The sequence below is a fragment of the Harpia harpyja genome, chromosome 8 (genome assembly GCF_026419915.1).
Source record: "Harpia harpyja isolate bHarHar1 chromosome 8, bHarHar1 primary haplotype, whole genome shotgun sequence".
NCBI classification, from domain to species: domain Eukaryota; kingdom Metazoa; phylum Chordata; class Aves; order Accipitriformes; family Accipitridae; genus Harpia; species Harpia harpyja.
The window spans coordinates 40,317,121-40,331,248 of record NC_068947.1 but is presented as its reverse complement, the minus strand read 5'-3'; the positions used below and the strand labels follow the sequence as shown (position 1 = coordinate 40,331,248).

The following is a 14,128-nucleotide window of genomic DNA, read 5'->3' as shown; positions in this document are numbered from 1 at the left end:
CCAGCCTTCTTTCTCTTGCCTTTTACTCTGCAATCGTAATGCCATTTCATTCATTGTATAGCTAGGAAAGATGGAGTGTTGAAAAGCACCCAGCCCTGAGAAACCTAGTGTACCTTCAATGTTGACCCTAGTTAAAGTGCAGGCTGGATAAAGGGGTGGTCAGAGTGCCCCATCCAAGTGAGATCTGCTGTGATCTTAAGCATAGCCCTAGGTGGCTTTACCAAGAGCAGATGCATCATGCTTAGCCAAAAATATGGGCATATGGCTTTCAGGAAGGCAGTTCCATTTCATTATTGGAACTGATAGCCAGAAACTGTCTGATTTCCAAGCAGTTAGCACTCACATTTCCTAGATGTGAAATGGGTGCATTTTTGCAAAACATGTTGAGAAATGTGTTACAAAAGCTACTTCAGGGATGACTTACGTTTCTTCTCTTTTTTACTAGGGAAAAAATTTCCCAGGGCCTTCAGTGCTGGTGACAGATGCTACAGTGCTAATTCTGATACCAGATATCCTCTTGCCAACAGACAAGTGCTGCAAACCTTGAGAAGATGAGGAAATGAAGCCTTGTACATCCACCTGACCCAGTTAAAATCTCTCTCTGGGCTTTCGTCAGCTTGCACGTCTCGGTGGAAATCTGCACTTCAGCGAGGGCTACACCCCTGGAGGACTGTTGCAAAGAAACATGAGGTTCTCCAGGATCCCGGGGAGAGCTTTTGCTCTTGTTTTGTTCACTTGTACTTTGAGCTTGTTTCCTGGCACCCACTCCTGTAATTTGACGTCAGCTGGAGTACTTTAACACTTCTGATGTGTCTCTGGTTTGTCTTTCCTTTCTCTTTTGTAGGCTTAGAGCTCTGAAGCCCCTCCAAGAAAAAAACAGAAACCACACTGGAAGATGAGAGCCTTGCATGGGTATCGAAAGGCGTTTACGCTCAACCTTTGTTTCATTATGACAAGTCAGTGTCCAAAATCAAAGCGTGCTTATTACTTCCCATCACTTGCTTATAAAGTGAGACCACTGTTTTAGTAAAGTCTGTTCCCAGACTGCAGAGAAGAGGAAGCTGATAGATCACAGGGGTTTTCAGCCTCTGAGCGAGGTAGTTGACCGTCATGTGCATCGGTGAGGTCCCCAGCTGGGGAGCTGGTAGTGATATCACAAATTACATAAGTTGAGGTTTTGCGTCTGGCCGCCTTACCACGACAGAGGTTGCCACTGTAGTTAACCTTTTAAACACAACTTTCTTGAGAAAACAGAGGGTCTACTGAAGCTACCACTTCTTCCAGAAAACCATGACGGTCAATGACTAAGGCATGGACAAAGGGAGCTGCAAGTTATTTTATTCATTTTTTTAATTAAATGCAATTGAAATGGCATTTCCCAAAGGTTCTGGGCCTTTGCAGAATTTGTGAAAATGCAGCAAAATGAGGCCAATTCCCTGATGTAAAGTTTAGGTAGTAGACTTCTGGGTATTAACAACTTAAAAAAGGAAGAAAGAAATTTAGCAGAAGCCACCCCTGCTTCACCATCCTTCCAATAATCTAGAAACGCTAAAAAGTAGGCAAGTTTCTCAGTGCACACTAAAATTCAACAATCCCATCTCTTTTACTGAGGCAGGTGGTGTTTTAGAACAGGTTACATGAGAGAAAATAAATGTAGCCTCTGAGACTGTAGCCACAAATCTGTGAATAGTGACTTCATGGATTACCTTGAGCTCTGAAGAACTGTTGTCTGTAAAACCTAAACACCTCCACACCCGCTGGTGTGAGGTGAAGTAGCTCCATAGATTTTGATGATGCTGAATCCCTTTGTGTCACGTGAAAATCTGGCTCTTTGTGACCACAAAGTGAACAGTGCCGAGACCTGAAGAGATGTGGTCTCAGTTCCAGGTCTCGATCAAGACACGTGTCAGTGCATCTGGCTACATGCAGAAATGCTGTGTATGCAGTAGGTGTGCCTTTTTCTAGATACTACCCCAACTGAGGGGTAGGTTGTCCACAGAAAATATTATTAGCCACAATTTCAGATGGAAAGATATAGATAGATGGTTAATAATAAGTTTAAAAGATGCTTATTAGCCAAGGCAATCTGATTTTAGGAAATGTTGAGTCCCAGTGCACACGTCTTGCTGGGATGGACTGGAGAGATGGTCTGTTAGTTACTGGTGGTTTCTAACTGCAGTATCATAAAGTTCCTTTCTGTATGCTGGTAGTGTGCTTGTCGAATATGCCGGCCTGTGATGCCTTTCCCCTTTCCAAAGCTGCAGTGTGAAAACCGAGTGTGTGTGATTCACTACCAGATGACAGGTTTGTGTCTCAGCAGCAGAGGTGGCTGAGCTGCAGCAAACACCACAGCACTGCTGTTGAGCCGAGTCTCGGTAATGCCACGTGCAGACGTGTGATAACTAGAAAGTAATGCATATGCACTAGCTCATCTAGAAAATCTCATGTGAAAAGAGAATTCAAGTTGGTTTACCTGAGAATAAATGCCCCTTGGATAAAAACTCAGCTGCCATATTGCTAGCTTAAAGCCAGCAGTTTTACTCTTCAGTTGTGCAAAATGATCACTCCCATGTTCTTAGTTAAGTCTGGTTACACCTCATGCCAGGCATATTCTTCACTCCAAACTTCAGTTGATCAAGCATGTCTCCTGACTAAAATCAGTTATACAAGATGCATAATTAACTATACAAGTCCATTATAACATGAACTCCTCTGTCTCACAGGCCAAGATTCATAATAGTTAGAAGCTCAGCCTCTTAACAGTCTTTCCAATACTGATTATCCCCTGTTGCTTTAGCTGTATTACAGTAACCACGGCAGTAGTGTTCCATCCATGGGTCCCCGGAGGTGTGTATGTACATACGAGAAGGCAGAAGGAGGAATAGCAGTTTGAAATTTGACTTCAGGCTAGATATTTAACTGCGGTGGTTAGGAGCGTAAAGGGCACGATAAGATCATCTGTGTGAAACTGAGAGTATGACTGCAGTTGATTTATGCGGCTGACATATGCCACTGACCTGTGTGGATGGAAATGTGAGCTTACATGGTTCTTGGGTGTTTTCCTTTTCATTAGGTGAGCAGGAATTGTGCATGAGCAGGCCTGGCCCAGTGTAGGCTTTTTTAATGGAAAATAGTAGTTGCCGCTTAAAACTCACAGAAAAATTAGATTTCTTTACTTTGTCTGTATTGAGGGACATGGGGTTGTTGTCATCTCAAGCTTTGTAGCTAACTCTGCTGTCCTCTAGGCTCTGATGGTCTTCCTGGGGGATCCTTTTCTGGGTGCCTGTTCAGGTCTCCTTCTCCTGCTCTCTGCCTCCCCCTGAAATCTCTCTCTCGTTCTCCCCCTGAAATGCTCCTCTCTCTTCCCTGGCCACCGTCCGTGTGTCTGTTCCTGTCTCTGGTTCCCATTTGCCTGGGCTGACGTTTGTTGGTATGAAATGGGGTAGGGAGGCAGAGCCGTGGAGACTGAGGAATGAGGAACTTTGTGCAAGGAGCAAAATGGGGAACAGCCCAGTCAGGGAAATGGGTGTTTGCCTCTTCCCTCAACCTGCCTGTGCACCCGGGCCGGTGCTGTGGTCTGGTCCCAGGGCTCAGCTCCGGGCTCGCATCCTCTGTCCCCTGGTGAGGACATGGGATGTAGGGAGACCCAGGGAACGTTAGCGCTTGCCTGGAGGTTGGAAAGATCCAAGCTGGCAGCACGGGGAGCAGACGGGGTGCAGGGAGCAAGGCTTTGGTGTGGAGCTTGGCTGCGGAGTCCCGAACCATCCTATGTTTCCATCTGTCTGTGCTGCCCCTTTTTCCTCCCGAGCGCCCTGCCTTAACGGTGCGGGTAATGCAGGTACAGCAGGACCTAGGTGGAGCAGCAGCTCAGGCGAACTGAGGAACAAACATGGTCTGTACACCCTATTTCTTTGGTTTTGGGAGCACTCCTAAAATTTACAGCCCTGGCCGCTCTCTTAGGAGGAAAGCAGCAGAAAACTTAGCAATGTAAGATGATGCTTTTTTCTTGGAGGTGCAAGCTCCACTTCTCACCTACTTTTAGCTGTAGCACTCCCTTCTGTGCTCTTCTCACTGCTTGTGAGCCTTATGAGCTAAAATGGGGTTCAGGTTGTTGTGGGGATGTGGGGGAAAGTATCACAACAAAACAGGTAGGTGGAGGAGCAAGGCTAGGCAAGCTTTTGCTTGATCTAGCAGTCTGAAAAAGTTTGTGGTTTGCCAGAAGCAGTCCCTGGTCTGATAGACATTTGGGGCCCAAGAGTTGGCAAATGAATAAACCTCACACTATTCTAATTTTTTTATGGCTTTATAAGGAAGCATGCTTTTTTGGGGGGGGAATAACTGGATAAAGTGAAATTAGGATGGTTGGTGTGTTTTACTAAGAGCCCACTCATCCCATCTAATCTTGTAAGAGGCTTGTGTGCTGTGCAGGTTGCTCGGGAGGGACTAAGCAGTTACGTGTCCCTCCCTTGCAAGAAGAGATAGCAATGAAGAGCAATAACATGCTTTTCTGTCATTAACAGACCTTCAGCTCCACAGACCTTGCTATTTTCCTTCCATGTGGGTTTGTGGGTGTAACTGAGAGCTGTACAGCTTTGTTTCTGTTCTTTGGACTTCCTGTGTGACTATACCTGTACAGCATATTTGGTGCAAAAATAGCAAAGGAAAGACAAGAAGTAGAAAATTACGTAATACAAATCAGTGGCCCTCAGACCGTGTCTTAGGGAGGCTGTACAGGTGCCGTACATCTCCCGCAGAATGGGTCCCAAGCCTATTTTTTTCCTTTAGCACACCGTCGTGATTGTGTGCTTTCACTGCACGGCTTAACCCAGTCCTGGCTCCTTTCAGTCACGCGCTGAGCGCACAGGGTGAACCACGAGCTGCTCTGCTCCCGCTGGTGTCCTGCCCCTCCAGCAGGATGCTACTCTGTAAAATCTGGAGGCCATCCACCGAGCCTTAACATAACGGTCGTTGGGTGTGAGGTCTCAAATGTCACATTATGTTGTTGAGAGGTGCGCTAGGTGATTGAGATGAGTATGTAGCACCTTAAGTGACATTGTACAGTCCTTCCGGTCACTGGCCAGTTTTACAGCCAGTGGGCGGTGGAAGTAACAACTTTTTTCTTTTCTTTCAAAAGGCTGTGAAAACCGAGCGATGCTGTGCTTTATCTGAATGGATTATCTGTACTCTAAGAGGCAGATGGTTTCAGTCAGCGCCTTTTGTTTCCCTGCTTCAAAAGGCACACTCTTTCAAATTGTTTGCTTAAAAAAAAGAACCTACTGCAGGCTCCTGTGCTTCGCTTTTCTACGCTAGCATGTTTGATGGTAAGGTGGTAAGGTACTTCCTGTTTATCTACAAGAATCTCATCTTCCAAATCAAACTTGGCTCTTGGGGGACCTCATTAAGCCAAGGTTCAGCCTTGCTGTAGGGCTGAAACGAACCACGTTAAGATTTCACTAGCCTTTGAATCTCTTGATGGTGCAATACTGCTTCCACGTGTGTTCAGCCTTGTTCTAGGTCCCAGTTGCCAGTCGTCATTCTGGGGTGGCTCTGAACAGACCTGCTGGTGCTTTCAGCTCGCAGGGGTGACAGAGGGAAAGCTGTACATGCCCAGATGAATGCACTGCAGAGCTGGTTGGAAACTCAAACAGGTAACCTGCCTGCCCCCAGCACCCCACCTCACCTTCCTGAGGGTCTTTGGTCTCTTCCCTATATGTACTATGGTATGGGCAGAGTATTGCAAAGCATCTTGGAGAACCATATTGCTCCACATGTACTTGTTCTCTGGAAGAATGGCCTTTTTACTCTTTTCCTTCTGCCTGCAAGGCCTGTATCCCGGTCATGGAAAGGAATTAGAGAAGCTTCATGCCTTTTGTTCAAATCCATTTAGGCTCTCCATTGAATGGCTGTCCTTGTTTTTCAGCTTAAGACCACTGAGGTAGAATCTATTTCAGAGAAACTTTATTTTCTTATTCTGAAAGCTACTTGAGGTCTATGGAAGTAATTGTACCTTTATCAGTTGAGCAATACATGCAATTAAAGGCCTATTTCTGGGCCTATTCATACCTAACTTGGTCCAAGTTTCCCAGTCCTTCACCTAAAATAATTAGTCTCTAGCCATACAAAGATTGGCCCACTGAAACAAAAAGAGCAAACTAAATTTTTCTAGAAGACAGTTTTCTACTACTTTTTTTAATGAGGATTATCAATGATTTACTGGATAATTAATGATAATTTATGTATTTAAAAAAATAACCCAAAATATCAACATATCTAATGGCCTGAACTAACAACTTAGTGCAGAAACAATTACCATGGATTTTTATCCACACAGATACTGTGACTGAGTTCAAAGGTGGGGGGAGAGGTAAAGCACAAGTGTACCATAAGCATAATAAACCATCTAGCTTACCAAAATAGCGGGGTGAATATGTACGTGCTTAACAGCTCTGGTGGTAGCTGGAATGATACCAAGATGAAATACGAAGATAGAAAAGCCTTACTTTCTTCCATTAACTTGAGTGCAAATCATCCAGTGTGTTACATGCAGCCTGAGACCTAGCACATCCTTCCTTTTCAGCCGTGGTGCAAATTTTTAACCAAGTTAAAGACTCTGCTTGCTGCTGTAAACCTCTGCTGCAAATATCACTATGAGTAATTTTTAAGAGCATTATTTTGCAAGAGCAGATGCTTGGTATCCAAGCTAGAGCTGAATAAGTGGTGCAGAAGAAGGGCATGAGCATTCTTTTCAAACTTCAAAAGGCACCTTGGTCTTTACCTCCTTTTTATCTTCTTTCCCACAAACCTGAGCATGAAGCATAATCACTTTTTTGTGCCAGCGTTGAGAGGAAAACTTAGCATGACAGAGTTATACGCAGTTATTTGTGAACAAAAATTTTTGATTTTGATTGGGTCGGTCGCTGTTGATCATTTGTTATTTCCATTGATTAATCATGGACAAAAGCAATATGCAGTAACTTGGCTAACTAGTCATCCCACCAAGAGAAAAACAGTGTGCTGCATTTCAATATTTTCTCACACATTATTTGTGAGAATTCTTTGTAAAAGGAAAACAGCCCTCTCCTCCTTCTGTCTTCCACAAAATACACACACACACACAAGTATTCACTTGATTTTGGTTAATAATAGCTTTGGACATTAATGGTGCTCAAAGAACTTTGCAAGGAGATAGAGTGAACTGGAATGAAAAACTGAATCCTTGGAAGGATGTTCTTAGAAACTCCAGAGAAAAATTCTCCCACAAACATTCTTAGCTTTTACCTGGGAGAAATTAACCTGACTCAGTATTATCTTCCTAACAGATTCATTTTACATGTTTCTATCCTAGGAAAACCTTCCTCTTCTCCTCTTTGTTTATATTCAAACCGTAACTAAATTCAAAGTCGGACTAGAAGCAGAATCCTGAAAAAAAGTAAAAATAAGAGAGCTGACTGTTTGTTTTTATTCCCCCATTTAAGAGACAAACACACAGTGCAAATACCCATCCATCGATACGGGCTGTGTTTTGAATTCTGGTATTACAGGGGAGCATCCGTAGGTTCTTCTTAACAAAAGGGAAGTTTTCCTGAAAGAGAAAGGAACAACATCCTGGAGGGAAGCTAGAACTGGGACTGCATGCAAAATGGCTGCCTGGAGAAGTCCTTGCCACGTTTATTTATTTACATTAATGGAGGCATATTCTGTAAATTCATTTTCTACAGTTAGTTCCCTTCTCTGGCATCTTTCTGCAGAAGCAGAATGATTTAGTGCAGCATATGTGAGGACGTCTGGGCTTTCAAGTAAAACTGGGATGGAAGGAGTAACAGGATCATTGCGAGGTGCATTAGGTGCTGTCCTCTGAGCGTTCCAGGGAGGGACATCGTTGTCATAAACTGTGTTGCCGTGCAAGGCCTGCATTGGGCTAGCCATGGAGCAATAGTAAAGTGAGCAGCTTTCTTCTGAAGCTTCAGTTGTCCCAGCAGCTGCTGGACTTCTGACCTGCAGAGAACAGAACAGAGTACAGCTCTGTGCGTATCTGGCTGTGGCCAGTGCTCCTGCTAATTAAGAGGCGTGTAAGATTTTGTTGAAGTTGTTTTATCCCCTTAAAACTGCTTTTGAGCACAGGTGAATTGGATTCACCTGGTCACTGGATTTTATATTGAATAAAGTTAGGAACCATTCTTGTATCTCATGCCTTTCTCCATTTCCCTTCCCAAACTCTCACATGTTCTCTTGCAAGATGCCAGCTTAACACAAAACTGATTCATCATTTTGTGAGAGCTCTCCTATGCCACTCATTCAAGGTTTTCCCTTCTCAGTTTATGAAATCTTTCTTATTTTTCACCTCCAAACCCCAGACTACCTTTTCCTCATTGGGCCCATTCTCCCATTTCCTGATCTCTTGCTTCTTATCTTCTTTGTCTTATTATTTTCCAAATAAATCTTTCTCCTTCTCTAAAAATCTGTAAGTTCCTCTATAAATTCATCTCTCTCAAAGTCCTCTTTTGACATCCATTTTTCTAGGAACTTAGAATGTACTGCTTTTAATTTTCTTTCCTCCAACTTGCCCCTTGGGAGCTCTGCAACCTGTTTGGTGCCCTTTGATTTCTGCCAACGCTACCCCTGTGACTGATAGCTGTCAGCTCTGGTCACATCTTTTGTGTTCTGCCTTCTGCCCATCTAATTTCTCTGAAACTGATTGCAAGACCTGTGTGAATTCATGCTAACCACATATGAAAGCCTTTCTTTTAAATGATTTTCCTTACTCTTTGGGTCATTTTTTCTCTTACGCAGACGGCCCGAACCAGATCAATAGAGGTGCTTTAGGTGCCTAAACTCTTACTGGAATGGTACTTACATATTAATATGTTTTAACAGGAATTTAGATGCCTGAAGTACCTTTGTGTTCCTTCCCTCAGCTCAGCCATGGTGATATCTCACACCAGGCAAGCCGTGCTGTCAGGGCACCAAGAGGGTCACTAAATCTGTCTCTGATTCTGTGCCACGTTTTGTACTACACAAGGATTTGTTCTTAGTGCGTGGTTGTGCAGGATGTGGTCAGGTTTTGATGATGAAAAATTTAAACATACCAGGCTTTCTTTTCTCTGTTGGGTTAATGGAGTTCTCTTTAGCTTTGCTGGGAAAAAGAAAGGAAAAAAAAAAAAAGTTTCAATAAATCATCATTGAGAAGGTGCCTTTCTGCTTATGGAGGGAGTATTAATTGCTATAGGAGTCCTTGCCTTGTTGAGTGGACCTCAAAGAATAAAAATCTATTTCCAAACTGGATTTGGGAATAGCTATTCTGGTAAAAGCTAACCAACACAGAATGATATATTTATAGAATAAGTTTCTGTGTTCCGCAGAGCTCTTCTGAATAGGAGCAGAAAAATTCTTAGTGTACTTATGGCCAGTTTTCTCTGTGTTCAGTGAACTGGGTGGGGAGAAAAAGGTAAGGAAAATCCTAAAGCCATCCTAGGAGCAAACATGTTAAATTGTATTGGAAGATAAAATAATTTCATTTTCCTAAATATAAAAAAAATCCATGCGATTATAATAGGCAAACGCGAGATCACTTAAATTAAGATATGGGTGACTGCAAGTTCCATTCTTGATTTAGGACATGGCAGCTGTGTAAGTGTTCCTGTAAAGCAGGAGAAATTGCTATTGTAATTATTCAATAATTTAGAGGGAAAACTAGGAATATAAAATGTAACTGGATAGGGCTTGACTGCATTTGCATGGCTAAAACTCTTATTTGTTTCTAACTTGATTATTTGCAAAACAGGAGAAAAATTTCCAACTACTATAAAGTCTGAGATTTTTATTTGTTCTTACTTTACTTCCATCCCTTTGTCTCTGGAAGGGAACAATACATGGGGCAAATTAACTTCTTAAAGATTCAGTATCCTAACTGGCACATTTGACAAGGACATCTCAGCAATCAGTTGGGGTAATTATTAGGGGATTTTCACAGAGCTTTGAATGCAATTTCTGTAAAGCTGTGAAAAGGAGTGGAATCAAATGCATACTAGGCAAAAGTTAGATGGTAAAACTACTTACCATGGTACCTCCTTAGACACCAAAACATGCATACAACAATGAATGGACAACATAGACCCACGGATGCTGAAGCATAAATAATGTGCAATATCTTGTAGTTTCCAGATCCTTGGGATTCTTCTGAGATGCTAGTGGTATCTAAAATTGCATTAGCATGTATTAGTGTAGAGAAATGTTTGACTGTTTTTTTGGTGGTGTTTTGGTTTTGGGTTTTTTGGGTTTTTTTTTAGCATTAGGTCTTTCTGATGCAACTGCCTTCTTAATGTACTTAAACATTCTGTAACTTGGTATAGCATGTCACAAGATAACCTTATCTCCATGTCTCCATGGGCATTCTATGAAGTGTGAAGATACTGGAAGGAAAAGTGCATGGGAAAATGTACTTGATGAACGATGCATGGCGGAAGGCTGGCAGAAGCAAAGAGAGGGTCAGAATTAGAGCACTGCTCTGAACTTCCAATATATTTTTGCAATTGTAATTGTGAACAATAACCAACCGTGAGTAAAAACCGTATTTCAGGTTGTGTTAAAGTGATGGTATAGCATGATTCCTAACACTTTGTAAGTATAAGCCAGATATTACTGGAATATTAAAGAGCATGTCAGAAGTGTAGAGTGTACCGCCAGGAGGTAATTTGATTGGCTTTGTCCCTTTTATGCTGAATGCTGGACAGTCCTAGCCTTGAAAACTGTGACCCTTGAGAGACTGTATTTTGTTTGAGTGGGAAGAAAGCAACTGTAGTTTAGCAATGAGTTTAAATTTGTCTTGACTGGACAAAACACTATAACCAGAAATTCATAGCAATACAGATTAGTTCCTTTCTCTTAAAGAGGAAATAAGAATCAGAACTTACTTTCTGGTGAAATTGTGATAATGTTTGCAGACTTTTCTGAAAGAGAAAAGCATGACAGGGAAGTGAAACAGCAACCTGACATTTTGCACAGTAGTAGTGTTCTCTGCACCACGTACTCATGTCTTCACAAGGTTCCCCTTCAATCTGATGATGGAAGAGGGAACAAAATGCAACAAGCAAAGGGTAGGGTGTTTTGAGGGGGAGGGGGAACGATGTGTTGGTCTCCTACTGCCAACAGAGTAATTCTATCTTTCAGACTTCTTTGGCATTCAAATAAAAGATCATCAGAATGTATTTCAAAGGAATCTTGCATCATGAGCTGGGCATATACTGTGTCTGCTAGCACATTACAGCCATAAATTTTGATGTTGCTCCCTCTATTGCAGCATTTCGTGTGGCAATAAACAAGGTTTTAAAGTTCATTAACTTACCAGGAGAGGAACTGGCCACAGAACGTTACAACTCAGCTGCCGGGGGTCAGTAGGACACTAAGGCCACACAGATCACTTTCTAGCTGCAGAGCAACGTTAAGGAGTGCAGACATGGCTCATCGTAATCTAAACTTGGCATCCCAACTGCCTAAGTCAATGTGAAGGCCTCACTTGCACTTAAGATCATTTAAAGCTATTGTAATCTTTCCTGCTCCTGAACTTCTTGGGATACAAAATTATACTTCCTTTCTGTTTGTTGCAAGAGAGATCATTCGCAACAAGGCGCTTGAATTGCTTTGTCCTCTTTACTGTTGTGTGGCCTCATCCACTGCTATCACCCAACCATTTGCATACTGTCTAGTCCACGTGATGTATAACCAGGCTGTCCTCCCACAATCTCTTTTTGCTCCAATTGATATTTTTTAATTATCAAATAGTCCACTAACGGCTGTTTGGTGTTGGCAGCTTTGCTTTTCTCTTCCAGATCCTCCTGTTATTTATTTTGTTCTTTCCTTTTGTTTCTATCCTACCAAGAGGCAGGATAGAGGCATTAAGAAGGTGGTGAGTACCAGCGCAACTGTGCTACCAGTCAAACATGTCGGGAGAAGCCATTGTCCAGCATGCATGAGCTTTTCTGTATGTGGCATCCTTTTGTTTAAAAGGGCTCTTTCATAATATAGGGGCCTCACCTTCAACAATAACCTGTATTCCATGGCTCTCACTGGACAAATTGTCCGCTATTGCTCGACAACGATAAAGTCCACTGTCATTCTGATGAATTGAGAAAACCTCCAGAGTAAACACGTTGGAGTTCCATTCTGCTTTGCCCACCTTCAGCTGCACACACCTCTCCACCTCCATCTTGCACCACTGCATGACTGGCTTTTCCTTGCAGTAACGAACTGGGCAGCCTATAGTCAAAGAGTTCCCGACATGAAATTTGTACTGGGAGTGTCTTTTAACTTGAATTTCAACGGCACAATTGGTGGCATCAAGTCCTGGAAGAGAAAAAAAACATAACAAAAATTAGCGGGGGGGGGGGGGCTGCTATATACTCCCCATAACACTAGTAACAATTTCTCTTCTCTTTCATTACTTAAGACTTCCCTTTTCTACTTGCAGCAGATCTGATCTCTATATGGGACAGTGACAGCAGATAACATCAAGACTATTGGTTCTTTCATTTTTAGGAGGATTGTTAAAATGTACTTTCTCCCTCTGATATGATTTTTTCCCCCTTTTTTCTATATCTCAGTCAAGTTAGAAATTTAATAGTTTGGAAAGAAAATATGTAAAATACACATAGCAAGTTTTCCTGTGTCGTCCTTCTCACAGACCTTTTCTGTTACTTTTAGATTTACTTCAGATTATTGTTTGCTTCACAATTCTTGTTAACTTGCAGAAGTAAAGGCTTTTCTTTGGTAGAGGTTTTTTATAATTGTAATATTGAAAAGAATTCTATTTAATGCAAATATACCTCGTCTCTTTTTATTTTTGTTACATTTTGTTAAACAACTCAGTGTTCAAGCTATGGTAAGTCACCTTAACTCTGGGTCTTGGTATTGAATGTCCTGACCTTTTATTAAAGATTCATGTTTCTCGTGGTGCTTTATTTCTCTGGCTACATCAAAGTAACAAAACCTCTGATACATATGTGCTCTCTACTTCCCTGCCCTGTCTTACAGTAGAGTGCTTCTGCACTGAAGAGAGTGATTGCTCACAAGTCCAGAGAAAGAAATCTTAAATATATCTGTACCTTCTTGTGGACAGAGGGAAGTAGAAGAAATGGTAAAGTATGTTGAAGGCAAGTTTTGTAGGGAGGAGAAATGCGTAGGGGAGGAAGGAGCAGTGTGAGGAGCAGAGGGGTCTGTCTGTCAGCAGCCAGTGCTGTTTCAAGGGATGAAGCCTCTGGGCCCCTGGGCAGCCAGGGCACATAGCGGCAGCACCAAACGCCTCACCTCCACTGTCAGCTGGGATTTCTTATGCATGTGACATAGCAATCCTTGTGAATGCCTGGATAGTATATTCAAGAGCTTGGGATGACCAGATTAACAGTTTTCATTTATGACCTCTAGTTTGCAAGTCTTTTCTCTACAAATCTCAGACTGCTGCACACCATAAATAAATTGCAGAGCATTCAGTAATACTGAGTTTTGAGCGTGTGTTCATAGCCTTCATTACAGCAGAGCTAACGCTTTGCTGCTGTTGATTTTTTCGGTTTGCTTTCTTTAAGGTGGCTTTGGGAATGGGCGTCTAAAAATTAGGTGGCTCTCATCTACCTCTAAACCTAAATCTTTAATATTGTTCTCATTTTGCCCTATCAAATGTGCCTGATCTTGCTTGATAATGAGGAAGAGGCTATTTACTGTAAGGCTGTTATTTGCAGCAACTGCAAGAAATTGTGGTCTCTGATATACCTCTGCCATGTGCAATAGAGAAACTCATCTGCTCACAGGACTTGGTATCCTCGGAAGTTTCTGCTTTGAGGGGTCCAAATCTGAAATCATCCTTATATACCAACTTAGGATGGCTTTAAATGAGGCTTGAAGTAGGGTGAGTAGAGTGGCAAAAGCACACAGGTAAGCAACTTGGATAAGGACTTTAAAATTGGTCCTTGCAGAAGGGGCAAGTAGAAGAAATTCAGATAATTTGGATGGAGATGAGAAAATGAACAGGAGGACAATAGCTCTGGATACAAACAATGTCTTTTTACTAATGAAAAAAGTCTGGATAAAACCCAAGGGGAACTAGAAGCCTTAATTCATTCAATATCCCTAAGAAGACAAG

General features: G+C 42.2%; 2 protein-coding genes across 3 annotated transcripts in view; one reads left to right on the top strand and one right to left on the bottom strand.

Annotated features, from left to right (window-relative positions):
• Nucleotides 1-3,310, top strand: part of LOC128145004 (OX-2 membrane glycoprotein-like) — a 53,128-nt gene extending 49,818 nt beyond the window's left edge. Inside the window, exon 9 of one of the 2 annotated variants that reach the window (XR_008236286.1) lies at nt 446-3,310. The gene's annotated coding sequence lies outside the window, so the exon portion shown is untranslated. The remainder of the gene's footprint in view (nt 1-445) is intronic. The other variant, XR_008236283.1, reaches the window with a different exon arrangement.
• A 4,065-nt stretch (nt 3,311-7,375) lies between these two features.
• The window catches only part of BTLA (B and T lymphocyte associated), a 25,235-nt gene continuing 18,482 nt past the window's right edge, over nt 7,376-14,128 (bottom strand). Inside the window, exons 4-8 of the mRNA XM_052794186.1 lie at nt 12,031-12,339; nt 10,911-10,946; nt 10,057-10,194; nt 9,087-9,133; nt 7,376-7,995 (exon numbers count right to left, since the gene is read on the bottom strand). Of these exons, the coding sequence (XP_052650146.1) occupies nt 7,669-7,995; nt 9,087-9,133; nt 10,057-10,194; nt 10,911-10,946; nt 12,031-12,339 (857 nt within the window). The 3' untranslated portion in view covers nt 7,376-7,668. The remainder of the gene's footprint in view (nt 7,996-9,086; nt 9,134-10,056; nt 10,195-10,910; nt 10,947-12,030; nt 12,340-14,128) is intronic.